We start from the raw sequence: 23,268 nt of genomic DNA, 5'->3' as shown, positions 1-23,268 counted from the left end.
CAACATGCAGAGTTAGTGTAAAGAGGCCTGAATTAGATGCCTAAACTGAGGTGTCCAAAGAAACAAAAATAAAAAGCACCTGAAAAGAAAAGAAATCAGCCAGTGATTTCAAAGCAAATCACTCTGCGTCACGCAAACAGCACCAGCTCTATTTTTTTATGTAAGCCATTTCAAGCTGAACAAATCAGATAAGGGGAGCAGGAAGTCAGATACAGGAACAGCAGAGAAAATCCAGTCAACTCTCAAAACAGATGACCCCATGCAGACAACATGCTCTGCTTCTGAAATTCTCTCTGCGTGATCTGAAGCCATGCGAGGGACAGAACAAAACTGTGTTGGAGACACAGTTTGACCATCATTGCCACCACTCCAATCTCCTTCAATCTCCAACACCAATAAAGAGAGCAAGGAAATAACCCTCTTACCTGATAGATGGTGTGTGGTTTCTGTTGCATGAGAGAGGTTGGCTGAAGTAAAGCCACAAATGGACTGGATCAGCGGACCAGTTACGGTAACTGGACTAGTTTTTGGGTGGAGCAGAGCAGCTTTCAGAGGGCTGATGGAGTTAAAGAAGACAGCAGATAGACAGCCAGTGAAACCCAGAGAAGCAATCTGAGCCAAGTCCGGATCCAACCCTTCAGAATCTATAGAGAAAAGACAAGCACACAGACTGTGATGTTTTATAAAATGTACAGTAAGGATGGTGATTACTTCACTTTTTTAAAATTGATTTTGCTTTAGCAGTGCTACTGTAACTCTGCTAAAGAACAAAAAGGAAAAATAATACTTTGGGCATAACAAAAGCAGATAATAAGAAAACAAGCTGAAAGAATATTGCTTCAAAGTGGTAGGTGCAGCGGCTGATTTAGAGTATTGACCAAATAATCAGTGTCTGGTTTTCTCTCTTCCAAATAGTCTGAGGTCTATTAACTCCACTACAATGCACTCATAATTACTAGGAGAAGATGACAATGATGAGGTTACTGATGCAGTTTCGCTATGAGGTAAAAACTGGCATCAATGAACCTTCTATTAAAGATGCTAATGTTGTACATTTAGTTGTTACAAATGATCAAATGTTTTATACAAAAACAAAAAAAAGGACAAATAATGCTGACAAATGGCTGGGAACAAAAACAAGGTTACTGGAGGATCCAACAAAACAAAACAAAAAAGTCCCAAAATACTCAAGAAAGCATGAAGACACATATGAAGCTTTTCTGTTCTTTGGCTCATTGTCTCCTCTGTACTTTTTGCCTGTGACGTGACCCTGAAACGAATCTTAGTGCATTTGAGGTCACTGATTTTGTTACTTGTTGAAAGTCAAGCTTTAGCTGCTTGGCTGGAGTCGGGACACACAGCTTTAACCCTTTAAAGCCTGAATGATTAAATAGTTGCCAGAAAATTCAAATGTTTATAAAACAGAAGTTTTATTAAGCCATCTGATGAATTTGCATAAAAATAATTTAACTTGCAATGTATTTTGCTGCATCTGGCTTTTTTTTTAAAATTCCTTTAAAAAATATTAAGCAATTGATTTAGTTTTTTCAGAAGGGGAAAATATACATAGATGATCTAGAAGTCTCAAAAACAGAAAACTGAATGCAACCAAGATTGCAATAGCAGAAACATTCGTCTCAGTCTTTCAGGAACCGGTGGGTGATGTCACAGCAGCTTTCATTTTGTATACTGTCTATGGTTAGCACTTAATGAAGTTGTAAAGTTGTAGTAAAGCTGGTGTTATGTTAACAGCAGGGAATAGTTGTTTCTGGCCTGGAAGGAGTTTTGTTCTTGTCATTTTGTGCAGTAAAACTGAAAGCAAACCTTGTGTCGTATACACCCTATAGTCTAGACAACACCGCCTCCAGTGAGGGAACCAGTGAGGAAAGGTTTGAAAGCCTTATTGTCTGATATAGCAGAAAAAATAATATTCTGTCTGAGTGCTCTTCAGCCTGAAAGGCCTTGCTGTCTCACTTACCGTGCACACTGCCAAGAACCAGCGACCTTATGCCATTGAATTCTACACCAGATGTCAGGTTGAAGTCCTCTTTGGGATTCTGGTCAATCTGACAGAAAATAAAAGGTTTCCCTTCAAAACGGGCTTTCAAATAAACGCCAACACTTGAATAGTTAGTAAGTACTTTGGTATATACAACAAATGATATAATGTAAATACTGATTTTCAGAGAGGTTTTATTTCATAAACCTCCTGTCTGTTGCTTTTTCCGCTGACAGAGGCTGACTTATTGTTTATTATTGACTAAGAAGACGGGTTGAGTGCTTTTTGTTTGCACGTGTGTGTTACCTGCATAGAGACAACGTCTGCCAGTCGACTGATGGTAATAACATGCAGCTGTCGGTCGGCGAGGTTCTTCACTTTGCTCCTCAGTATCTCTGCATCTTTGCTGCTGTCCAGTCTGTACCTCACCTCTAGCTTATCTGTGGTTAGCAACAGCACAGTAAACTGCTATATTTCTGTGTGGCACAAAAGACAGGACTGAATAACATTGAATACATGTTTAAATGGGAAGTTTCAAAAGCTCCTGTAGTTGAAGAAAATATTGTCTAAAATCACCTTACATAAGAGATATTCTTCTCCGATTATATTCAAAAAAGAAAGCTTTCATTGCCGCCATGCATCCTTCCTCTTTGCCATCTCTGTCCATTGTGTGGATTCATTGTCCCTGCCTTTCTTTTAATAAGCTGGCGTTAGATATTAAAATACCAAATTAAGTATTGGAATTCCTTCATACCAACTGATTTTTGTGTGGCTGGTGTGGATCTCATGCATATTCTAGACTATGTGATGCTCATTTTCAAGAGCATGCTGAACTTTATAAGGTGAAGAAGAAATAAAAAAATAATTCTTAACCTCCTAGGACCTGGCGTCAACATATGTAGACATCACATTTTGGGTTGTCTAGACCCAAAAAAACAAATTTTGCCCCACAGGGGCCTGATATCCACTTACGAGGACATTATACTGCCACTGTTCTTTTGAAATTTAAAATGAATGTCCTCATATGTGGATCATTTTTGTCAGAAACAAAAATCAGGTAAAAAATAAAAATCAGGCAATTCTTTGTTTTCACATTCATCAGGTCCCAATCAGCCCAAATAGCAAAGAGAAATTAAAAATGCATGCCATGAAAGAGTTCCAGTCTTAGGAGGTTAATATGAAACAAAAACAGCCAAGATTTACATTTTCTGTTTTCAAACTCACACACCACTGTCAATATGCACAGTTTACCTTTTCAACTTTACTGTGAATGTTATCAGTAACTTCATTTATATAATAGTGTGCTTTCATTGTAGGATTGTTTATATGATCCTCTGTTGCTTTTTTGCTTTGAAAGTTATTCGAGCCATCTTTCTGGAAACTCACATTTCCTTTCCTCCACTTATGTGTTAATGAAAATTGCACTTCTTCCCTAGAAAAGTCTCAATTGCAGTGTCTAATAACTTGAGGTGTAAATGGCAAATTTAGATGCAAATTATGAAGTGGAGGAGTGTCTACATCCAGTAAATAGTTTTTGTCATGTCTCAGAACTGTTTATGTTGTTTCTGCCTGATCTCATCCACTCATCAACCTGTTGCATATATAATGCGGTCGTGTCACTTACTCTCCCCTTGATTTTGCTATCAGTGTGGTATCAAGCAATGGTTACATCCTTTTTGCACATACTCGTTCTTACTCTGTAATGTTGCTGTCAATTTATTGATATTTATTTATAATCACATCTGTCAACCCTGAATATTTATTACTTGGTGACTTGTATTTGTTGTATATATTGTGCTATTCCTCATATATTAACATATTATATTGATAAATAGTCTAATTTGTTATTGTTAATGCTACTGTTCTTTAGCAACTGTAACCCACAAAATTTCTCTAGGGATTAATAAAGTATTCTGATTCTGATTCTGATAACATTTGAGTGATTTTTTGCTCTTCTGCAAAGGTTTTTCCACTTCCCTCCTTGTCCACTCTCTGTTGCCATTTTCATCACATTTACTTGATGTGCTTCCTCTTTTGACATTTTGACAGCTCTCTATATTGGTGTTATTCACTCCATTAAACCTTTTTAAATGCTCCAGAGGTCCTTGTTCTGGATCCTCCAGCCTGTGCTTAAAATAAGGGGGGCTTTAGAAGTTCTGCTGCTGAAGTTCAAACCTAGCATGAGAATGGAGTATAAAGGTGTCACGAAGAATTGAGAGATTTTTATAGACAAAACATATTCCTAACCAGTACTATAAAAACTGTAACTAAGCAGCCGGTGAGTGCACAATTCCTAATTTCAAACCTTCATGACTTAATTCCAAACATAAACCTTTTACGTTTGTAGCATTTTAAAAGCCATCTTCCTATTTATATTAAAAATAGACCCAATCAAATTTTCTCCATAAACATGCCTCATTATATAATCATGAATATATTGAAGATTATATTAATTCAAAAGATCTAGCTCTTCAAGGGTATTAGCAACTGAACAATGATCCAAAAAATATCCCGAAATAATTCAGTATTTGGAAAAGCCAGGCTCTCTACAGCATGAAGTACTTTGATTTTCCTCACACCTTTTTTAAATGAATAATGACTGATCTCCATTGGTTGTAGGAAGATGTGTTGCTGATCAGGCTTTTCTCAAAAGCAAATGTTCCGTCATCCACTGCGAATTTAAACACATTATTTTTAGTTTACTCCTATTCATATCAGCATATCTTTAATAATAATTTGCTTATGAGAACAATGACAGGAGAGACAAAGTGAGAGCAGCAGAAAAAAAATGGGGGTGAGAAAGAAACCTGTTCCAACTTTCAAATCATGCATTATTCATATTTTCAGCTCTGCTAATAATTTTTTTTAAACAATTTAATACTTTTAACACCCGTTTGGCTTCTGAACCGTGCTTATTAAAGGTGAAGAAACAGCAGTGAGCCAAAGGCAGTTATAAAGTGTGTTCACACTGTAATGACCACGATTAACAAGTCAGGGGAGGTGATTGCTGAGCTGACAGACTGAAATTACTCCACAGAGAGAGTTTGTCAGCAAGCTTTAAGCTAGTAGGTGGTAAAAAGTTAGCAAATACTGAAGATGAAAGGTTCAGCCATCACTAACAACACCAGGTGCCAGAAGTATAAAACTCTAGAGATTCACAACTAAAACTGTGTGGAAAAAAAGAGAAATTTGCATGCACATTGTTTTTGTTCAGTCTATTAGAAATATATTATCTGTATGTGCCCGAGGCTAATTTCCGCTCTTATCATCATCCACGAATGGATGTAGAGACTCCCTAAAAAAAGCCTATAAAATGCTGTCTAAAACACATTTTCCTGTAGAAATAACAGTTCAAGTGTGGGAAAAGGCATTTCCATGCTTTTACTAGATGGGTCTAAACTAGAATAAGTCTGTTTACAGACACTCAAATCACTCTTTCACTTTTACCGCTTTCAGGTAGCTAAAATATCCCACGAATGAATCCCAAATTTCAGTGCACCTGTTACCTCTTATGTACTTATTAACCACATGTGCTCAGCGGTGGAGTTATTAGATAAACAAGATGAAATAAGAGGTATTAATTCTGTCATTTCAGCAGTCTGATATTAAATGGTTGAAAGTGAAGGTGGAGCCTCACTGATTTAACAACTGGTTTCACGAATTATAAGCGTAAAAGTGGAAACACGGCTTATAAAAGGAATTTCAGTCAGCTACCGAAGACAAGCCCCTTCCTTCTAACCTTTTTAAAACAAGAAAAAAGTATAATTATGGTAAATTATGTAATGATACTACCACATTCAAGCTGTATTCAGTATAATTTTCACTATTGTAGCTCCCTGAATGCAATGCTTTAAGCTCTAAATTCTTCAGCATCAGGATTTTCAAAACCTGTGTTCACTCACAGCTGTTAGCCTACAAGACAACATTAGCTTCATAACAAAACACTGAATATTAGTAAGATAAATTTCACGAGCTGACTTTTCCACTAAAATTCAAATACAGTGCAAACCATGTTTACGGTCCCAGAATCATCTCAATGTGTGTGGTGTGGGCTAAAACTGCCAAAAGGATGAAGCTGATGACATTTTCTGTCAAAGAACAGATCCAGGAATAGTTTAATCAATCTGGTGTACGACTTCACACTCTCCTCTCTTTACGACAGCAGAGAACAAGACCTGAAAATATTGATTGGTGTCAATTGTAATGGTGCATAGACTGGTGTTCATGCAGTACTTTTTAGCCTTACTGACCATTTAAAGCACTTTCACACTAAAATGCCATTTTACAGGCCTTTGTATCTTACTTTTTTCTAGAACATTTCAACATGCAGTCAAGAGGAGACAGGGACCAACTTTGCCTTCTGAGCCCAAGTGCCCCACCAAAACATGGTGGTAGATTGGTTAATCATTGGCTTGATCATCTTTTTTATTGACGATCACAAAAGTGCTGAATTTCAGCAGACGTATCCTTTATTTAGACATGCGATGAAATATAATCTTCCTGTTTAAAACTACAGCAAAAATAAAAATGTTACACAGGTGCAGTAACAGCACAGCAGCAGCAGCGACACATCAACCAAGCTGCTCGCAGTCTTGGCACAGAGTCTTTTCACCAGAAAAGGCTTGTCCAAGAGTTTTAATGGGGTGCTTCAGTTTATTGTCATGTTGACTACCTGATCACCATGGAAACTGTGTGACCTCCTGGTCATCAGCTTCCTCCTGGGTTATTAAAACAGCCGATTCGCAGTCTATTTACAGCTAATTTAGGTGGTATCCCACTTTCAATAGGTCTGTCAGCCTTCTTTGTCCTTTCCGACTCAGATGGGCCCCTCTTGTCTCTTTCTTTGGCTGAACTCACAGTGAGTTGATTAAACACAGAAGTGAACAGGAATAGAGAAGAGGGGAACTTGATGATAGGAAAAAGAAGGTGAGTGAGGGCAGGAAGACTCGTTGTATTAAAAAAAAGAAGGATGACAAACGGAGACGAGCTGAAATTATGGATGAGGCCTTCATAGCCTGAATTCTTGATTTTGATGTCATTCACTATTACATGCCTATTACAGAAACACCAATAAATAGCTTTAGAAATCCATTTAAATCTGTTATTTTGATAAGACTGAAAAAACGTTTCATTTTTTGTAACACTCCTCACTTGTTTTTTTTAGTTACACCTGTTCAACTGCTCACTAAGGCAAATACGCAATCAGCCAATCAAATGGTAGCAACATGGAGGCCCATTGACCATGACCATGTCTACATTTTGATGAAACTGAGCATTAAAACAGGGAAGGAAAGAGATTTCATTGACTTTGAATGAGACTGTCCAGGCTGGTTCTGAAGCTTACTGGTTTAGAAGCAGGTGATTTACTGGGATTTTCCCCATACAATCATCTCTAGGATTTACAGAGACGGTCTAAAAAAAGAGTAAATACTGAACACATCTGGTTGATGTCAGAGGAGAATAGACAGACTGATCGAGCTGATAGTAAGGCAACAGTAACGCAAATAACAACTCAAACCCTGAATCATATGGGCTACAGCAGCAGACGACCATACTGGGTGCCACTCCTGCGAGCTAAAAACAGGAAACTGATGCTACAATTTTTGCCTTATGCTACAACACCACTGTTACAACTTATAAATATAAGCAACAAAAGGTCATGGTTATTTTATAAAGGCCAAGTCAAAGTATTTGATGCAAGAACACTTTCCTTATTAAAAATACAGAGAGGATCTCAGTGCTCACCTGGCTTGCTGAGCAGCACAGCAAAGTACTCTCTGTGGTAGGAGCTGACGTACAGGAGCAGAGCAGGACTCTGGCTGGTCCTGAAGCTCAGGGACACATTTTCTGCTTTTAGGGTTATGTCAGAGTAGATGGAGGAGGGGAAGGAGCTGCTGCTGCTGCTGCTCCTGTTCAGCTCGTTCACCATCTGCTCCTTGAAGGCATAGGTGACTGATGTTTCTGACTTGAAGCTGGCTGAAACCTCTGTAGGGAGTAAGTCGATAAATTGAATTACAAACATAGAAGTTACAGCAGTTATGCAGTAGTTGTGGCGGGCATTATATTTTAATATGTAGATGATTAATTTACAAGCTGTGAAAGATTTTACTTGAGCTTTTAGATTTTAGCTAGGAGTTCTTCTTCCTCACATCAAGCATTTCTTTACCATTTCATACACATTATACCTGATAAATAAGCCCCGGAAACATTTTATCCCAGTCGTGTCATTTCACTGAACCACATCATTCTGCAGATACTGTATAGTATGATTTACATGGCTATAAATAATATGTCTTTATACTGACAACTAATCTCACAAGAGACAATATCAATGATTCATATATTTAAATGTGCTGTGCCTCTGTTTCATTGACAACACCTAATTAGTGAGCTGGTGAAAAGGCAGCCACAGGAAACCAGCTGACAGGTGAAAAAAAAACAACAAATCTGGCTCTCTAATTATAACAGAGTCGGATGTCAGAGTTATGATTTCCACTGTAGATAAAAATGCAGAGTTATAACAAGCAACGCAGCTGGGATTGTTAATAACTGAATATAGATAAGCTGTGTTACTATGCCGATGTAATGACTCAATATTTCTCTGATAACTTAAATAAAAAGAAGTATGGGTGCGCACTAGTGTTATGACAGAATCCCTCCATCAGGATGCCCAGCAGGGGCTTCTTTACTGACAGTTTTCGGAAAATGAAACATTTGTCAGAAAAGTTCAGTTGAAAATCTTCACAAAGCTTCTGGTTTCCATTTTAAAATCCTCCTCTTCTTTTGGCTTCTTTAAGAAGTCAACATAACTGATCTTCCTCTCTCACCACATCAATACGTCTCCTCTTTGGCTCTTATCTTTTCCTCCTGCCTGGGCTGGCTTTACTCCTGCCATTAAGGTTGCAAGCTTTTGCACTCTCAGTGCCGGGACCAAGCCAAAATGAATGCGAAGCATTTTGGCTTAGATTTGACGGCAGATGCCACATCAAATACACCTGCATGCAGCAGTGTTGGTCAGCAGCGGTACTGATCCTTTTTCATCATAGTTTAAAAAGGATTTGAGTAGATTTTAAAACTTAGTTTTGCCTTTCAGAATGAAGACACAAGTGATAGTACACTATGTCTCAGTCACACTAAACCGAAAATAGGACAGCAACCTGCTAAAGACAGGAAAAACTGGTAGCTTTAAGGTGATAGAAAAGGTAGCTGGTAAGCTTGTATCTTTTATGTTCTAACAGTGTTGTTCATTCATTTGTTTTATTTATTTATATTTTCTCTTGATTTTAGGCACTTTTTGACCTTGTTTGTGTTTTATAAATAAGTTTTAATTGAGTTTGTACACATTCACCAACTGATTACAAGTAGTTGCAAATAGTTAATCTGAAGTTGGGCATGTGACACTGCCTCTGGGTTACCACTTTTGATTGCCTTTTGATTGGGAAGCAACTTGTCTCCTATTGCTGTCCAGCTTTGACTGATTGCAATCACTCTCAAACGGATTGCTAAAGGTTAGCAAATAATTCCTGTCTAATTCATAAATATAAACAGAAAGGCCAACATGTCACAATCAATTACAGTAGTGTCGATAAGTGCAACTTGTCTATGATGCATCTCCTAATCTTTATCTTTAAAACTACTATTTCAAAGGCAAAAACAGCACACGTCTGATGCACATCATAGCAATACTTTTGGTTGTACTTTGGTCTCCAACACTGGTCGTCGTACATCTACATGTACAAACCAAACCTCTCAGCTAATCCTTGTGTATATACAGTAGAGTATGCAGAGTGTGCCCCAGCACAGCTGGGTGTGACCTCACTTATATATGACATTACTGTATATGTGTTTTATTTATAGGCCATCCAAGTGCTGCACTGTAGCGCATATGAAGGTGGCTGTGTTGGAGGTCAGCAACTACAGTTGCTCAAGAGATGCTGACTGGGTTTTTAAAAATTTCAAAAGATACACTCATTCTTTAGGTTCCTGTGTTAATTTGGATTATGTGACTTTTGATAGAGGAAGAACAAGAACTGCACTACTGCTAAAGTGACCCAAGGCTACATATTATTAAACCCCAAATTTAAGCTTTTAAGTGATTTTTAATGTAATTTTCAATTTGACATTGTGCATCTTTGAGCTTGAAGACCAAGTCTCTGTACCTTTGTTGCAAAAAGGTCCAGTGTAAGCGGATGAGCTGCAGTCGCAGGAGAAGCTGGTGGGTCTCTCCACACAGCGACCCTGATTTTGGCACAGCGAACCGTAGCTGCTACAATGGCCTGGGCATCCTGCCTGAACCCCAGGGGTGATCTTTGCTCTCTCCTCCAGGTCCAGAGTGACGCCATTCAACTGCAGAGAGCGGATGCAACCTCGAAAGCCCTTCTGCCTTGAAGCTGTGCCTCCTGAACACACAGGAGACACACAGAAAAAAAAAGCATACACTGTAATGAATTTTCTCTGTTGTCTATTTTATTCTACTTATGTTTCTGTGCAAACCACCAACGTGAAATAATATAATCCCAGTGATGTTTAAACATTTAACAGTTGCCTTGAGTACAAGTTAAAAATTGCAGGTTTGTCCAAGACCCAAAATATATTTAAACACAGTGGCATAAATCACAAATCCTCGCATTTGAGAAACAGTTGCCATAAAACTAATCTAGCAAATATGGTTCTTGCACATGCAGAAAGGCTCCCTTCTTGAAAGCTGATGTATCTATTGCTAATTTAAAAAAGAAAACACCTTTTCTAACTGTGGCAGTCTGTGGGAACATTTTTAGCCACCTGGTCTTAGGTTGTCTAGGATTTACCTGATGAATAGGTGAAAAAGAGATGCAACATTTTGATAATTGGAACTAACAAAGTTATGAATGTAACTGAATGTAACTCTATTTTAACCAGTTTATTTTTATATATTTATCATTCACAGTGAAATAAAAGTGCTGCAGGACAATGCAACTTAGGAGACATATTTGCAGTGCTTTATCTTTTTAGATGTAATTTATCTTAATCTAAAACACTACCTATATGATTTTTATGCATTCATACTGTACAGACACGCATGAATGACAAACAATCTGTGTTATCAAATTCTTAAGCAAAACTGACTGATCTGATTCTATTATTAATGGCAGAACATACTCTGCACCTCCAAGAAAAAAAGGCCTGTCATCGGTTTCATACTGAATTTTTAAAATGAAGCACAATGAAACCCAAACTGGCAGGTGAAAAATTCCAGAAATTGACATTTCACTGGCTATGGCTCTGCTCACCCAGCACCAAGCTGATTGTTGTTATCTAGAAAGTTAGCGACCTGCCAATCGCTCTGACAGTCTGCTTGTCCTGTCTGGTTGGCTGACAGTGACAGGAAAATATTTTTTTTTTCCTTCCAGGTCAGAATTTAAACTCAAAAAGTTATTGTTTTCTGAGTTTTTGCATCACAACCTCCAGCTGTCCTCAGAGTTCACGCTCTGCAACATTATAATTGTCTCAGACTGCCAAACTGGCAATCTCAAGACTGTTATGATGAGATAAACAGTTTCCCATGGCTGCAGAGTTGATGAGGTTCGTATCAGGGCCAAGAGTTTCATCAGGACCTGTCAGGAAATGACTACCTTAACTAATGGACTGAGTTCAAACACTCTACCAAGGTTACTGCAAGGACACTGACCACAAAACTGACTTTTTTCTACACATCCCCAGGGAATTTCTATCACTTTGTGGGGATTTTCTATTAAGTCTATTAAGCTTATATCGAAGTAAGGTTTAGAAACAAGAACTGCTTTACTGTGGACTTGTTTAAACCTGTCAGCATCAATGCGGATCAATAAGCAGACAATGCAATATGTTCTTTGTGCACTATGAGGGAAGTGTGGAGTCGTGGAAGATTATATATTCTGTGACGAGAATGCAAATCCACCAACCTCCCAGGGGGTCAATGAAAATGTACCCTATGAGCACAGAGCGGTTTTGTGTGTAAAAATAAGGGACACAATGAAACAAAGACCGAGCAGAAAACAGACTATTTGAAAAAGTTTAAGAAATAAAAGTAGAAATCTGACAGCTCCAACAACAAGCATGGACTGAAATGAAAGAAATCCTAATCTCTAATAATAATTACATGAGTAAAAACCAAATGTCGCATTGTTTTTGTTGGGACCTCAAAAAAAGCAGCTTTGAATTGATTGCACACCTATAAATAACTGGCTGTTCAGCTGCAGGTGGATGTGCCCATCAGCCGGCGCCTCCTGCGTGACAGCAGGAAGCTCGTCGAGGCGAAGCGATGCCTCTTTAACGTTTCGCTCGGCTTGAATACGATGCCACCTGTTGTCATTCAGAGGTGATCCAGCTTTCACCGAAACCTCCAATGGACCATTACCCACGTCAAAGGAGAAGAGGACCTCATTGGAGGCTGCATCAGAGAGGAAAGAAAAATAAGACTTATTTTAGAACATGTAAGAAGCACCTTCTGTGTCTCCTGTACCTTCCTGCAGCTTGTTTGGTACTTGTTGCCCTGCACACAAGGCAGCTCACACACAAAGATGTGCTCATTATTTGCATGATTTAACTGAGTGAGCTTTTGTTTGTCTAACCTCTAACTAATTAATGGTGGGTAACAAGTGTAAAGGAAAAAATATTATCCTACTAATGTATTGAGCTATTACCTTGCCAAAAGAAGACCTTCACTGCATCTTGGTATTGATTCTCTGCAGAAACTCAAATAGACTTTCAGGTGGCTTGAGTTCTGATGACTGCAAAGACCATAGCATATGATTCAAATCATTTTCTAACATCATATGGATGGGAGCACTTCCACCTTGGAGGAGACCGCTTTGTTCAGTGGTAATTCTAGAGTCGGTTGAGGCGCCAGGCAACAATTCACAGGAGGCCTCTACAACCAGCATTCATCATAGTTATGTTATAACTATTTTGACACCATCTAAAAACATTGTGAATATTGGTTGGGGGCCATGATTTGTGCAAATGCTGTTTATTACAGTATGTCCCTCAGGCTCAAAGACTGCATTCGGTCGGTAAGCAGAATGAGTTGAGTCAGGCGGGGCCAGGTCAAGTCAGGTCTCTCCCACTGTCACTGCAAATTTTGAGCATTGCCACTGCTAAAGCTTAAAGTTTGGCAGCCCACTGCAGTTTCCTGCCTTGCCTGGTGAGTCTCTGACTCAGGTAGGTTAAAGGTGATCAACTCAAAGCCATTTTGTATTGATTTACAATAACCTTTTAAACTGAAGAGACAGGTGGACACAAACCATGCCAGTAAAACACTATCCACAGCTAAACACAGCCACTGCATCCACTCACTACAATGTCCTTTAATTTGTCATCTGTCTGTCATATTTATTTATTTTCCCCCAGAAAATAGAAAGAAAGGACACAGAGCAACATTTTCATAGCCAAATCTGATCACATCAAGTTGTTTGCATGCCAGGAATTATTACCAGTAGAGCATGTTCCTTTGTTTTGAACACCAGCAACTTTGTGTTGTTTTATAGTGGAACCACAAAGGATCTTTTATCTTGCTAAACTCTTTCTTGCTTTCCCCTTTTACTTGTCAGCATGCTCACTCTGAAGTCCTCATTCTCTGTTAGAACTACAGTACATCATCTGTGGAAGAAAGATAAGGAACAGAGGCAGCTGACACACGAGCACCACTGGAACTCTGATGAGAAAAAACACTTTCAGGCTGAAGTAATGTATCACCTAAGTGATGCAAACACAACCTGACACCAAGCAGCTCGTAAGCATGTCACATAAAACTGCTGACAACTTTGGAAGATAAAAATGAAGTACTGTAGTTGTGACAACCAGCTACAAAGATAAAGCACTAGTTTGTTTTCACAGAAACAAGCTAAAGTTATTGATGTAGAGTCAATGTCCATCCATCTTCTTCTGCTTCACAAGGCCAGCAGCCTAATTGGAGAAGCCCAGACCTCACTCTCCCTGACCACCTCCTCCAGCTTCTCTGGGGAAACACCAAGGTGGGCCAGCACCCAGGGCAGCCCTGGTGGAGTCCACACCTACCAGAATGAGTCTGACTTATTGCTAGCTATGTGGACCAAGCTCTTGCAAAGAATGGGGCAGACACCCCATACTCCAGAAGTACATCCCATGCACCCTCAAATTTCCCTGAGAGGGTAAAGAGCTGGTCCAGTGTTCTGCAACCTTGGACGACAACTCCTGAATCTGATGTTCGATAAACAGATGGACTCTCTTTTCCAGCACCCTGGCACAGACTTTCCTGGGGAGGTTGAACCTGTGATTCCCATATAGTTGGAACACACCCTTCGGTCTTCACCATCCTGGTCTGCCAAACCAGAGGTACCGCCCCTGATCTCGATGCAGCATTGAAGAGCTGCGTCAACCAAGACAGCCCTATAACATCCAGAGCCTTTAGGAACTCAGGACAAGCCTCATCCTGGGGAAGTTCTTTTACTACCTAAGTAATATGAAGAAATATATCACTTAAGTAGTAAAAGAATCAGTCTTGTACAAGGAATTCATGGTGTTCACAGGAGGAGAAATTATGTCAAAAATATATATGCTGTAAATGTTTGCCATTTTAAAATTCTTTTCAGGGTTTGCTTTTAAGGAACGTCAGGCAGGTAGGAAAGTAGGAAAAAGGATATTTGAAAAGATCCTTATTCTTTTCTCTTCTTTTCCTCACTTCTGAGTTCCCATGCTACCAAACTCAGTTTGTTCTTAATTCTGTCATCATTCCCCTGGCCAAATAACCTCCTCATCCACCTGCTATCAGTCCGTTAGTCTCTAATCCCTTTTCTGGATGTTCAGAGAGCAGCAATCCACATCTAAGTTCAAGGCTAGCTCTCCCTCTTCCTGTTTTCTATCTTCAGCAGGACCGGCTCTCCTTTATTGCTTTGTTGCCTTCATCATTTTTATTACTCAAGCTCTAATTATTCTAACTGAAATATGTTGCATGTTGAGCTAGCTGCTTAGTCTGGAAAAGAAAATGAAACAAATAATATAAGAGAATATAAAAAAGGAAAGGAAGTAACAGTACCTCCACACTGCAGATACTGTCTTGCTTACAGTGCAACAGTTGTAGCCTTACGGCAAAATACTGTGAAAGTACTGAATCGAGTGTCAGATCTGATTGCTAGCCTTAAGCATATATAGTTACATGGACTTCTTTTTAAGGTAAAACCAGCTACAGCGGTAGATTCGATTTCTTTTGCAATCACATGAAGTGAAGCACCTCATCAAGAGAGGAACAAAGAGGAAAGCAACAACAGCACACACATCAGTGTTTGAACTGGAGCAATTCAGTCAAGCTGAACTACAATAGTAAATAGACTTGTAAGTATATAGACACAGCTCCTTTGTAGTCTTACTACTCGAAGCACTTTTTGCTGTACAAGGCAATTCAAGCATACATTGCATACACCACTTTATTCTGCATACTTTATCAATAACACTACACACACAATCGATATGCTGGGCATTCAGTAGTTTGCCTGGGGATACTTTGAGCATGAGACCCGTGATCAAACCACACTCTTTCTGATTACTGGACAGGCTGCACTGCCTCCTGATCTACAGCGGCACATCATATGCTCTCAGTGCAAGTTCACATAAACTGACACACAGACCATGCCAGCATCTCTTTTTTAATACTATGCTAGACTAGTCTGTTGTCATATTCAGGGGTACACATAAGTGGTCCGCAGGTGCGCATACACTGTCAAAATAAAAAACGCGCACCAGATAAGAAGTTGCAACACCCGTTTACGTACATAAGATTTTCTGGAGAAAGACAGACATTTGTTTAGAAATTTTAAAAAAGTCGAAGAAGCTCCTTTAAGCAATTACTTTGGTGTTCCTCCACCTCCAAAGAAATTTCAGAAGGAGTCCGAACCGCGAAAGAAGTGTGTATTCTCGGAAAAGTGGTTACTGGAGGTGAGCTGCCTTCAAACAAATAATGAACAGAGATGTGGTGCAAAATATGCCGTGAAAATCCCTCCAGAAAATCTTATGTACGCAAACGTGCGTTGCAACTTCTTATCTGGTGCGCGTTTTTTATTTTGACAGCACATGCACACCTACAGACCATTTATATGCACCCCTGGTCATAATGTCTGCTCTGCAGGGATGTCTGTGGGGACTTCCACCAGCAGATATAAATGACTGCAGGTGGGTCAAATGTTTCTTTTACAGTGTTTTAAGTAGAGTGATAGAGAGCTACACGCTCTGGTGGTTATAAAAGCACTGCAGCTGGCTGCAACAACAACATCAAAAACAACAATTCTGTGATTTCCCAGAGGAGGAGAAATAAATGGCAGTGCTGCTGTAAAGTATTTCTTTTGAAGGGTTGATGGACACCATCACCTCGGCTGAGTTAAAACCACATGAAACTTTAACTCGGAGGACTCTTCTTCCTGCTCAGTTTGTACTCACATCTAAGTGAAGTCTAGATTAGACATCTCACCAGAGAGAGAAGTTTTACTCACAGTTGAGTTCAATTCGAATGAAGTCTTTGATGCCCAGGTTTTCCAGGAAGACACCAGATGATGAAGTGGTTTTAAACAGGAAGGAGATGTCGGCACTCAGCTCTCCATGTAATGTAGGAAAGTGGAGGTATGATGTCTCCTTGTCAAAAAATGCAGCATTCCAAACATTTTCTGCAAAATGCATGAAAGCATTTTAAACATGAAGCAAGGTACAGGAATGAGTTTACAACTCTGACATGACACACCTGCATCATTTTAAAAACATGTACAAAGTGACAAACTGACATTGGCACTCTGATTTCGACTTACTGTCTCCATGACAACGGAGAGGTCCCACCTTGTAGGTGCTTTCGGAGCCAGGTCTCTGGATATCACCCAGCACCAGAGATCTAACCGGGAGTGTCTCCTTATGGGTCAACAGGCCTGAGTCATTAGTCCTAAAAAATAAGGAGCAGAATTTTTTTTATTAAAAACAAACTCCAAACTAGAGGAGGGAAAGACATATCTATCTTTAGCATAAAATGTGATTCACTGTAAAGGATAATACATGTTGTTGATTTATGCTCTTGCAGCTGCCACACCTACAAAAATCTGCTGCACTGGCAGCAAATTTGGTGACTTATAAATGCAGTGAGGATATGAGCTATTTTTATAGCGGAACACATCACACTATAATTGTTTTGATATGAGTATTATGATATACAGTACCATTCATTGCTGTCAGCATCACAGTTGCAGTGATATCTGGAGTCCACACAGTTATTTTGCAGACTGCAGGCACATTGCTGGCTCCCTGGTGGAGCTCCGCCCCAGTGAGTGTGCATTTGTCCCACACCTGGGCCTCCTACCCACCAGCTGAGGGGAGAGCCCTCTGAAACACACAGACATATCACTTATATCAAGTGACTGATCCCCAGATGGTAGCTATGTTTCTATAATGGGACACATTTTTGTAGACTATTGTAATCAATAAAAAAAGAAACACAAAAAGAAAAAGACATGGCTATACTGAATGATTTTATACCACAACCACAACTATATGGTAGTAAATTCAATCAAAAGGTCCATCCAATCATTCGCTTCCACTTATCCTTTTTTAGGGTCAGGCTGGAGCCTATTGCAGCTGTCATAGGGCGAGAGGCAGGGTACACCCTGGCCTGATGGTGGAATTGAACTCAGGACCTTCTTGCGGTGCAGCAACAGTGCTAACCACAGTGACCTGTGCTGCCTTGAGTCAAAAGGTCCTACTTTTTTATTACTGCTGGCTGCCAAAGGTAAAACAGACATTCTGTTGATCATATCTCACATTATAAAAAACAATTAATTATTATTAAAAACAGAAACCTGTTATGATGCAATGTGATACACAATACACACTATGCAAGAGTCTTAACTATTGTCTTGAAGTACCCATGCTTGGTCCAAAATAACTTCAACTGCCTGTTTAAACTGCATCACAACAATACATAAATTTGGCGTTAAAGATCATCCAAGGTCTTTACCTGGTGAGGTGAGTAGGCGTGACTTCCTGCAATGATAAGCAATTTCCTGTTCGCAGTGCTCTGATAGGCTTATGATTGCTGCTAGTTGCTCCTCATCAGATGCATATTCAAAATGCACTACATGTGTATTCACTTCTGGTGATGGCTGGACTCTCGTTAGGTCTGTGTTGTTGTGGTGGATCACCATCCATGTGTTGTCCTCTGGTGCAATGAAAGAAGAATAAGGGAAAGCGTGTATTTTTAATTTTCACCTGTATCTGTATTTGTATGTATGCAGGACTGAAAGAGGAAGAATAAGGCAGGATGAAAGAGAGAGGGGAAGAGATTGTGCGCCAGGCATGTTGACGCGTGTGTGTTTTGATGTGTGTATCAGCTACCTGTCATGTTGCAGTATAACAGCTGTGGCTTGATGGGTCCGCTGCTGTCCACATCAATGTAATAATACCCCGAAATGTTGCCTTTGTGTTTGTAAGCCTCGCAGGACTGCTCGTATATTGCTGAGGAGAGAGAGACATCCTCGTCATCATCACTGCAGACATTTAAGTTTGTTTTTCTGTCTATGCAACTGCACAGTGGTTGCTCATTTCGTTTTTCAGCATCTGGTCTTGTTCAACATATTGCAAGTAACTTAAGATTTTTTTTACAATGTAGATGCAGAGGGACCAACTTTTCTCCACTGGATTATCTGTTTAGCTACATTTTAGTGATATTATTGTTACCATTTAATACACTCATCACTTTAATAGGTGCACCTGTGCAACTGCTGCTTAATGAATATGTTAAATTACTTCATCATATGGTTCCAACTCAATGCATGTGAGCATGTAGACATGGTCAAAACAATCTCATAAAGTTAACTATATACTATATAGATCACCAGCCCACTTACTATTTAATTTAATGCACTAGTATTTTTTAATTTATGGAAAACATTATAACTGAGAATAAATGTGACTGACTTTGAACATGACGTGATTGTTGGCGATAGAGGGCTGATCTGAGTATTTCAGAAACTGATGATTTTCCCACACAACCTTCTCTAGGGTTTAGAGAGAATGGTCTGAAAATGAGAAAATATCCAGCGAGTAGTAGTTGGGTGAAAGTGACTTGGTGATTCCAGAGGTCAGAGAAGAAAGGCCAGGCTGCTTTGAGCTGATAGGAAGTTACCAGTAGAGCTAAGGCATTCAGAGGTGCATGTCACATCTTGACGCAGATGGGCTACAGCAGCAGAAGACCACACTGGGTGCCACTGAGGAAGAACAGGAAACTGAGACTACAATTCACAGTTCACCAAGACTGGACAATAGAAGATTGAGAATCATCAGACTAGAGAACATTTTTTCAAGTCCAACCAGGTACAAAAAAGGTGCACCTAATGGTTGCAAGTGTATCTGGCTATATATCTTCAAGGTTTATTGAATAAAGTTTATGCTAATATATCTGATTTAATTTTGCTGGTCTTTTTTTTTTTTAACTCTTATATTAGTGCAAAGCAACAAAAAATGAATTATTGCCTAATAATTGTAATTATTATATTAATATGAATTATGATTGTACTGTTTATACTGGTCAAATTAATGAAAAAAAAATGGAAACCTCAATAAAAGCTGAAGATATATTCTCTAAACCCAAATCTATGTCCACAGGTTGGTGCACCTTGATTAACAAAAATTATTCAGCAGCAGATGAATAGATGTGGATATCATATCTTGTGCTCTTGTGCTTGCTTGAAACCACTTGAAAGCATGGAATAAAGCACACTGTGAATGGGTGAATATAGTGAATGGGTGTAAAGAGCAATTTGAGTGCCCAGTTACAAGAGTGCTACATAAAGCTCTATACAAGCACCAGTCCATTTACCATTTAATTTAATGCACTAGAATCTTGTAATTACCACTTATGGTTTACAGAGGCTGCTGTTGCCACTGCTGAACAAAGACTGCATAGCCATGCTTGTCCTGTAAAATATCCAGTGATTTTCAGTTTTGTTAGATGGTCAAAAATGAGCACTTTACAAAGCCCTGAAAAGAAGAAAAAAATAGCAACGCTTTTGCAAAGGAAATTCATTAATTTGCTAAAAAGAAGCACATGTTACATGCTCATCTTAGAAACTGCCTCATGGTTTAAACTAAAGTGCTTATAAAGGATTTATTTTCCAATAGAGTTGTGTTTTGACAAAACAAATTTCCCACGTGTGGGACTAATAAAGGTTATCTTATCTTATCTTATCTTATCACTTCTTTCATTATTTCTTGTGTGACCTCTAAATCACTCTGTTTTTGTGCTAAGAGTTATTCCATGAGTGCTTACAATCATGACTGCTGGAAAGAAGTTAGATCTCTGCTTGACCTTCTGCCACAAAAATGTCTGAAGGGAAAGTTAAAGCAGCAGGCTGTCTAATTCAGCGGTCCCCAACCTTTTTTGCGCCACGGACCAGTTTATGCCCGACAATATTTAAGGTGTCGTGGATAAATACAACAAAATAAAACTAGTACCGGTACCGAAAAAAAGAAGATTTATTCATAACACACGTGAAAAGACCCAGGAAAACCGAGTTAATGATAAAAACAATGACAACGCTGAAAACTGATAAAAACCCTGAAAACCATACATTTCACACCTGAGCCTCAACTCTAGCGGCCTGGTACCAAACGACTCATGGACCGGTACCGGTCCGAGGCCCGGGGGTTGGGGACCGCTGGTTAACGGAAACTCCCAAACATGAGTTGAAATACAGATCTGTGACCTTTGAACGACACCACTCAAAAAACCATCATGGCCTTACAGCTGTGACAAGTGGCTCCGCTGTACCCGGTCCCAGAGCAGTTACAGTGGAAGGTGCTCCATGACTGACTGCAGCTGCCTCCATGTTCACAGTGGCTGGGGGAACATCTGAGAGAGAGACAGGAAAGAAAGCACACGTCTCCATATCTATGTAAAATACCCCATCGTCATGAGAGAACAGTGCAAGTAGCTCTCGATGCCCAGTTTGGTGGAGAAAGGGAGAGAATGCATCAGTTCTGGGGTCTTATTAAAACTTGTTTGCTTAGTCTCAAAGACAAAGGCAACTGAAGACAAAAGATGGGTACTCCGGCTTCCTCCCACAGTCCAAAGACATGCAGTTTGTGGGGATAGGTTAATTGAAAAATCTAAATTGCCCATAGGTGTGAATGCGGTAGTGAATGTGAGTGCGAATGGTTGTCTGTTCCTGTGTGTTAGCCCTGCGACAGACAGGCGACCTGTATAGGGTGTACCCCACCTCTCACCCTATAACAGCTGGAATAAGCTCCAGCACCCCCCGCGACCCTGAAAAGGATAAGCAGAAGCGAATGGATGGCTGGATGAAGGATTTCATAAATCTATTTATAATAAACTTCACTAGCTGGGCCCACGTCCTCATTTTAGGTTTGACAGTGCTTCAGTAGGTAAAGGTGAATGGCTTGGACATGAATTGAGCTGCGGTTTGGGGAAGGCCTCAAAGGGGACTGGTGATGGCTCCCGGGCCTGGCAGATCCCCATGTACTAAATAGAAGTGAAGAAGTTAAAGAATTGAAAAGGAGAGGGAAGGTGGGGCCAGTAAACAAGAATGAACAGCTTGGTGAACTGGGGGAACATACATAGGTGAGAACCGAAAGGTTAGGAGGGGTGGACCCACTCCTGAAATTTATCTCCAGTAATGTGTACATTACACAAAGTCTAATGGGCTTGAATTAAGAATGTTAATATCTGTTCATAAGATGGACTACAAAATGAGTATCTCACCGCTACTCTGTTATTTTAAACTTTTTACCACAACATAAAAATAATGCCATTACAAAAGTTGGAACTTTAAAGATAACATATAGGCTTTCTGCTGGAAAGTAGTCCAACTCAATTACCCCTCCTTGGTTTGGAGTTTTGTGACCAAAGTTAAATTCACTTTGGTCACTTACCACAGCTGAGTCAAAGTGAAAATTAATTCATCATCATTTCCAAGGCATTAGTAAAGACAACTGAACTATAGTGAACTTTAAACACACTTTGATCAATTAGCACATAAACTTGATTTAGAGAGCTCATATAGTTCTACGCTCTTCATGCAGGGGAACATCTGGACAAGAAGCAGATTTTATTACAGCAGCTGCACCAGCTGTGAGTTTGACAGCCTGTTGTTAAAAATTCAAAACATACCAGCAGGTCATGCAAATGGAAAGCAAATTTATTATTAATATTTACATGATGTGTGCCACTTTGCCTATTAAGTTGATATTTTTAATAAATGGTTGGATGGCGCCTCATTTTGACATCTGGGATGGAATGATCTCCTCTCCTAGCATAAAAAGATGGTCAATAAAGGCAGTGGAAAAAAACAAAACTATACACACATAGAAACACAAACCCAACTTATATAAAAATCTAAAACAACAAATATATTACAAACCCCAGTGACAGGTGGAGGGGTTGAAACATTAGACAGCAAAGCAGACTGGTGCCAGTTGTACAGAAATAGACCACTAAATTAGAAGGTTGGGTTTGCTATTTGTATGTGCAGGTGTGTGTATGACACACATAACACGCCTATGCCAATATCTCAGCTTCTGCGACAATTTTCTTTACATAAATATTACCTTTTTAAAAATACCCACACTGGACGCAAATCATTATTCATTAAGAGTCTATGAAAGCCCACTGCTGGCTAAACCTTGTTCTTAACCACTGTTATGTTTCCTTAAAAAGTCCAGGGGGGTATTTAAACTAAAAAAAAGTTCCATCAAAATAGAGAAGTGTCACGGGCTGCCGGGGAAAGCCGTGTGAATTTAACAAAGGACCCAAGATGCGGATATACAGTGAAGTGAGAGGGCTTTATTGACACAGAACCCGAGTGATAACAAACAAAAGGAGAGTGTGGCGAAAAACCAAACTTAGACATAAACTACACTGGGAAAACCAAAACCTAAACAACAAACCTGAACACGAGAGAAAGCGACTTGCAGGGAGAATTCACAGGATGACGGAAGGAGATTCACAGACAAGAAAACACCAAATAACACAGACGAACCAGCAACAGGCAGGAGAACACACAGGGCTTAAATACACACAGGAGGGAAGCACACCTGGGTGAAATCACAACTGACGAGGCAGGGGAAACGTAAAGTGAACACACTCACATAAGACAAGGGGCCTGTGCTTCGTACCGCGCTAAGTGAGTTAGCTGGATTAGATTGTTGACGATTTCGCGTGATCCTGGATCGTTCGGTTCCCCGAAGCCCATCCGGGACTTGCTGTCATAGCAACAGAGCCGTAAGCGTAA

The 23,268-nt window shown here is 39.6% G+C and overlaps 1 protein-coding gene across 1 annotated transcript in view; it reads right to left on the bottom strand.

Annotated features, from left to right (window-relative positions):
- LOC146619683 (contactin-associated protein-like 4) overlaps positions 1–23,268 on the bottom strand; it is a 79,431-nt gene that overhangs the window by 3,496 nt on the left and 52,667 nt on the right. The window contains exons 11-22 of the mRNA XM_085369020.1: positions 20,764–20,870; positions 18,356–18,475; positions 17,979–18,179; positions 17,185–17,347; positions 16,786–16,913; positions 16,477–16,647; positions 12,189–12,407; positions 10,159–10,398; positions 7,745–7,984; positions 2,306–2,439; positions 1,979–2,066; positions 426–644 (exon numbers count right to left, since the gene is read on the bottom strand). Of these exons, the coding sequence (XP_085225146.1) occupies positions 426–644; positions 1,979–2,066; positions 2,306–2,439; positions 7,745–7,984; positions 10,159–10,398; positions 12,189–12,407; positions 16,477–16,647; positions 16,786–16,913; positions 17,185–17,347; positions 17,979–18,179; positions 18,356–18,475; positions 20,764–20,870 (2,030 nt within the window). The remainder of the gene's footprint in view (positions 1–425; positions 645–1,978; positions 2,067–2,305; positions 2,440–7,744; positions 7,985–10,158; positions 10,399–12,188; positions 12,408–16,476; positions 16,648–16,785; positions 16,914–17,184; positions 17,348–17,978; positions 18,180–18,355; positions 18,476–20,763; positions 20,871–23,268) is intronic.

The sequence above is a fragment of the Diplotaxodon limnothrissa genome, linkage group LG13 (assembly GCF_057381915.1).
Source record: "Diplotaxodon limnothrissa isolate DT_005_m linkage group LG13, D_limnothrissa_male_GT1.1, whole genome shotgun sequence".
NCBI classification, from domain to species: Eukaryota; Metazoa; Chordata; class Actinopteri; order Cichliformes; family Cichlidae; genus Diplotaxodon; species Diplotaxodon limnothrissa.
Note: the sequence above shows the minus strand (reverse complement) of the source record. Positions and strands in the feature narration are given on the sequence as shown.